Here is a 5,112-nt window from a genome sequence, read left to right as displayed (position 1 = left end):
ACTGAAAGGATTAATAAATTTTTCACTTTCGATGAATATTATTTTAACTCTGACCAACTTCTAACATTGAGAATAGAAATCTTATGGGTTTCAAACCTGGCCATGTATTATGGGAACTTCTCGGAATGGATTCCGATCGAAATTATTTTCTCTAGAAAACACAAAGGGAAAAACTATTAGCAATTTCGATAGAAATCCATTCTAAAAAGTTCCATAATAAGTATCCCGTTTCCAATAAGTTTTCATCCAGAAATGCTACAGTATATACAGTATATATGGCGGAAAATTTAAATTTTCTTTTAATCGAGCCAATTTTGGCCTGCGTTATGTTACAGTATTATCAAAATTAAACTATTAAATTGTTATATATATTATTAAATTTAATATACTATTAAAAATGTTACTATACTAAAACACACAAAACAAGCGCGCGCTACGTGCGCGCTATTAAGCTAATTATTATTACTTATTCATTTTCATTTTCCTCCTTTCTGTGACAATTACTAACTTTTTGTTAATTTGTGTTTACATATTTATATTTTCACTCATAGCTGAACATTTCCAGCTGTATCATTTCTTTCGAAGTTGTTCCAACATCTAAACCTCTAAACATGCTTAGATAAAAAAAATGTGTTATTTTTTACTACTTTGACTTCACACTACTCTACAACATATCCAAAGCCCATTAAAATAAGTGGGATAATTTCAAACGTTACCTTGTAAATAAAAAATAAAATCGATATAAACTTAGTATGTGATATAAAATTATAGATTTATTACATGTTACATGTAATTTGAAAACATTTTTACACTTAAAACGAGATAAATATATATTCAGGCATTGAATAGAAAGAAAGCAAAAAATCTAAGCGTAAAACATGCAATCAATACAAACAGATCTAAAGATACAAATTTCGAGATTTTTTTGTCTAAAATTTATGTTCGAGTTTTGTCCACGATACGAGTTTTAGTAATTTCTTTGAGTATTTAAATCTACCTTTAGCATCGTGGACAATCTTGTTAGACATATCACACATCCAACTTGCATTAATTTTGATCGAGAAAGATGTTAGAGAAAAATTACGTTTACCCAAAAATTTCATCGATCTGAAATACTTTTTCATGATAACATAATAAAGTGTTACTGCATGAGTGATTGTATAAGCATGAATGTTGCGTTGCATACCAAGGTTTGTATAGGCCAGTATTTATAGTCCGATCTTATATTCAAGATCATCTTAAGCACGATCTTAAGTACGATTTCTGTACGGTTATTTTTTTATTTGATTAAAGTCTTATTAGGGCCGGTATTCATAGTCGGATCTTATTTCAAGACCGTCTTAAGTAATGTCTTAAGATGCTAGACGACTCTGTGATTGGTTCATAACATCTTAAGATTGTACCTTAAATATAAGATATGACTATGAATACCGGCCTTAAGGCCGTAACGACTAGATTTAAGATGATCATGAATATAAGATCGATTTATTGTCCCTTCTATCATACGTCCTTTCTAGTTGCAATATAAGATCGGACTACAAGTACTGTCTATACATTAATAATAATATTACCAGGATCTATGTTTGGAGGCAGACAAAATTCTTGAAAAGTTTCCCGTATCTTGCTTCTCAATTCTCGATCTAGCTTCGGGCTATCAAACAACGGATACAGGCTAGGCAAAACGCGTTTTTCCAAAATTTGTCGCAACGATGAAAATATGCCATTTCTCACTTTGTCCGTTAGCGCGGGATAAAAGTTTGGTATTATCTGTGAACAAGGTATAGAAATTTATAGAAATTTGTAGAATCTTTGTAGAAAGAATTTCATAACGAAAAAGTTTATGGTGTGATTAGGATACGAGTGCAACTTACTCTGCATAAAAAGTCTAGAAGTGTGGCAGTGACAGGAGGATGAGACCTCATCGAATTGTGCATAACAAGAATCGCTGGCTCAATGTTCATAATGTTATCTTTGTCAGGTTCGAAGAACAGCCAATCGTAGAACAGAGCCAGCTTTGCGTTGCTGGCAGCCACGGTGGAAGTGCACGTTGTGAATAACCAGCCTATTACTGCCCATCGCGGAATAATGTCGGAGCACAGCAGTTCGTTCGTAGGGTGTATGACTCCAACGATGAAGCGAATAAGATCGCACCTTAACGACTGAGATTCGGGTGTTGCCAAGTATTTACTCTGAAACCATTCCTGATATCGCTTGTGATTGCCGAAACGGACGTTGCTCGTCAGGAACACGAGTTTTCTCTCCATTTCTGGCGTCAAACGCGACTGTAGAAACCTTCTGGAGGTTCTGGTTTGCAACAGCTGAAGGACACCATTAAAATTTGGGCAGAGGTTTTTTGGATTGAGTAGTATATCCTTCCAGAGTGCTTCAAATTCCGGTATTCTCGCAACGTTCTGCAGTAAACGAACCAAATCTCTGAAAAATACAATCGATCGCATTAGTTTTTCCGACGTCTAAAGCTTTATTGTCTGAAGCTTTCTAATCGCGCGAATATGTATACCTTCCAATGGCCAGGCAGTCTGCCATTCGTTCCCTTATCAGAGCTACGGTGAAGGTCACTTCCTTTTGCCGTAAACCAGCCAAATGAGGTGCATTGTGGTCTTCTATTAATCGTAAATACATGTACACAATTGATGCTACTAAAAAAGGAAATTTGTCCAACCACGGTCGATTTTCTTGAAAAATGTCTAAGAGGGCGTCAACTAGGAATAAGTTCCTCGGGGAAATATCCCCGCCCGCCGCATGCCTCAACAAACTCAAACAAAGATTATCCACATTAGTCACACTAGTCCGTATCATTTCCCTTAGCAACCACAGTAACTGGCTCCTGGTGACGTCATTTAATCTCAAATATTTATCTAGTACTAATTGATTGAGATGAAGCAGCACAATGGCTAAGCCATCTCGTGTGATCAGTGTCAAGTCTCTGTAACTTTTTGCGGCATTCTGCGGATCTGTCAAGATCACCACTAGTAAACCTAGGGAGACCTCCTCGTGCGTCTTGTCCTTGCACACAGCATTGTTTAACGTGTCGTGGATCTCCTTCTCCGACAGTCCCGTCGTCAGATTTTGCAACGTCGAGTGGCATCTCTCCAATTTCTGAAAACAAATCACATTGTACGATCCTAAAGAAAAAAATAAAAATACTTCAAGGGAGTCACATAAATTTCTATTTGGCTTTGAGAAACAAGTGTTATCTTTGCGAGCACCAGGTGGACATTTCACGCGAAACAATCAAGGAGAAAATATGTATCGCGATCGAGGGAGAAAAAGGGCACGGGAGGGAGCAAAAAGGGCAAGGACGATCCGCGTGAGATCCGGCGAGTCTTCGCGCGGTTCGAATTCCGCGCGGAAACGCGCGTAGACGCATGTGGCGCCGCGCGCTCGCCAACGTGCGCGACTGTCGCAACAATGGCGGAGGGCCTCGCACCTCGATACGTGCCCAGTGACTATTTCAAATATTTATGTTACCTCTTCCAGCTCGTCCTTGTTCTCGATGCAGCTCGTGTTGAATAGCCGGGACGCCGGGGTCTTCGGCTGCTCCATCGCTCGCTGGCTGCGCCGCGGCCGGCCCGTGAACGTAATTCGCGGCCCCGTCGAGCCCTCAGCCCTCAGCCCTGTGCCCCTGGCCGCTTGTGCTCGCCTCCGTGCATCGTGATCGTCTCGCTGGCCTACTCGTTCGTTCTCTATCTCGCACTCCGTGTCTCTTTCTCTCTCTCTCTACCTATCTCTTTCTCTCTCCCGTCGCGCTCGCTCTCTCGCTCTCCCTCTCTCTCTCTCGCTTTCTCCCACTACGTCTCCCTCTCTTTCTCTCTCTCTCTCTCTTTCTCGCTCGCTCGCTCGCTCCCTCCGCCGCCCACTCCTCGCCGATCGCCTGTGCCGTCGTGCGCGGACCAGCCACCGTGTTTATTCCTCGTCTCGGCAGACCTCCCCGACTCCGTCTACAGCTCCGATGCGATTGCGCATTGATAGATGCGCCCAGTCGCCGAGAGGCTCCCGCTTCGTGTCACGATGCCCCCGTCAGCGCGCCCGGCGATCGTTGTTCACCAATCAGCGCCCACCAGCCCGTACACACGGCGCGCTCGGGTGGGGTACGGTGGAAAAGTAGTGCGAACCCGCGGCAGAGACGGCTGCACGTGGGGCAACGTGGGGCGCAATGGGGTGACAAGGATATGCGTGTCCTGCCCGCGCGAAACATTCACGGAGAAGCTCCGAAATTTCAGGATCGATTTTTGACGCGCGATTTGACTCAACGAAATTCGATATACAAATGACGAAGAAATCTTGTGAGCCTCTCGTTAACTCGCTTTCGTGGTTTTAAGCCACTTCAATCACGAGCGATTCATCGACACGTGTCGTTTCGCATCGTGGGCTCCTTTGCAATGTAAAATAAGTCGCTTGTGTGGACTCGACGCGAGCCGTTTTGTTTGACAAAACGAGTGAACCGGCGGAAGGAACGCCACGCGGAGACCACGAAGCGAGGGGGTTGATATTTCCTTTATAACGCTCGCACCTGCGAGAGGTCCTCGGGAGAAAAGCCGCTCCGTACCGCGCGACTTTTTCGCCCTAGGAATTTTTTTCAGCGGTTAATCACCCGGCGGACAGCGGAGCGAGTAACGGAAAGCGCGTCTTCATGGTGGATTACGTTTTGCCGCTTTTGCGCACGTTGGCGCGGGGCACGGGGCTTTGTGCAATTACCGCGGGGCGCACGACGGAGTCGTGAACTTCGTCCTCCGTTCGCCACGCGTTATTAATAAGCACGTCGGAAGGTTGTAAATGAGGCGCGCCGGGAAAACTTTCGCGGTCCCGACAATCACGGGCTGTGTGAAGGGACGGGAAAATTGTTGCGACGCAGTTGAAAACTCGTGGATCATCGTCGCGAGAAGTTTGGAAAATCGTGGGTTCGTCGCGCGCGCGCGGAGTTACCTTCTTCGAGGCTTTCTTACTCGGAAAGTTGCGACGAAAAATGTAAGATGCGCGAGATCGATTAATTCATGAAACGTGACCGAGTTAAATTATTCTATTACAGTCGAGAATGACTCTTGGTGTAACGAAAATGATAAAAAAAATCCCAAAATTTGCTCGTCTCGACTT

The 5,112-nt window shown here is 43.7% G+C and overlaps 1 protein-coding gene across 1 annotated transcript in view; it reads right to left on the bottom strand.

Annotated features, from left to right (window-relative positions):
• Window positions 1-1,388: 1,388 nt before the first annotated feature.
• The window catches only part of LOC112465134 (integrator complex subunit 3 homolog), a 10,208-nt gene continuing 6,484 nt past the window's right edge, over window positions 1,389-5,112 (bottom strand). The window contains exons 6-9 of the mRNA XM_025032537.1: window positions 3,490-3,738; window positions 2,519-3,117; window positions 1,872-2,433; window positions 1,389-1,767 (exon numbers count right to left, since the gene is read on the bottom strand). Coding sequence (XP_024888305.1) covers window positions 1,549-1,767; window positions 1,872-2,433; window positions 2,519-3,117; window positions 3,490-3,738 — 1,629 coding nt within the window. The 3' untranslated portion in view covers window positions 1,389-1,548. The remainder of the gene's footprint in view (window positions 1,768-1,871; window positions 2,434-2,518; window positions 3,118-3,489; window positions 3,739-5,112) is intronic.

Source organism: Temnothorax curvispinosus, unplaced genomic scaffold (assembly GCF_003070985.1).
Source record: "Temnothorax curvispinosus isolate PA1 unplaced genomic scaffold, ASM307098v1 QBEX01014909.1, whole genome shotgun sequence".
Lineage (NCBI taxonomy): Eukaryota > Metazoa > Arthropoda > Insecta > Hymenoptera > Formicidae > Temnothorax > Temnothorax curvispinosus.
The sequence above is the reverse complement of the archived record's forward strand: the minus strand, read 5'-3'. Positions and strand labels throughout refer to the sequence as shown.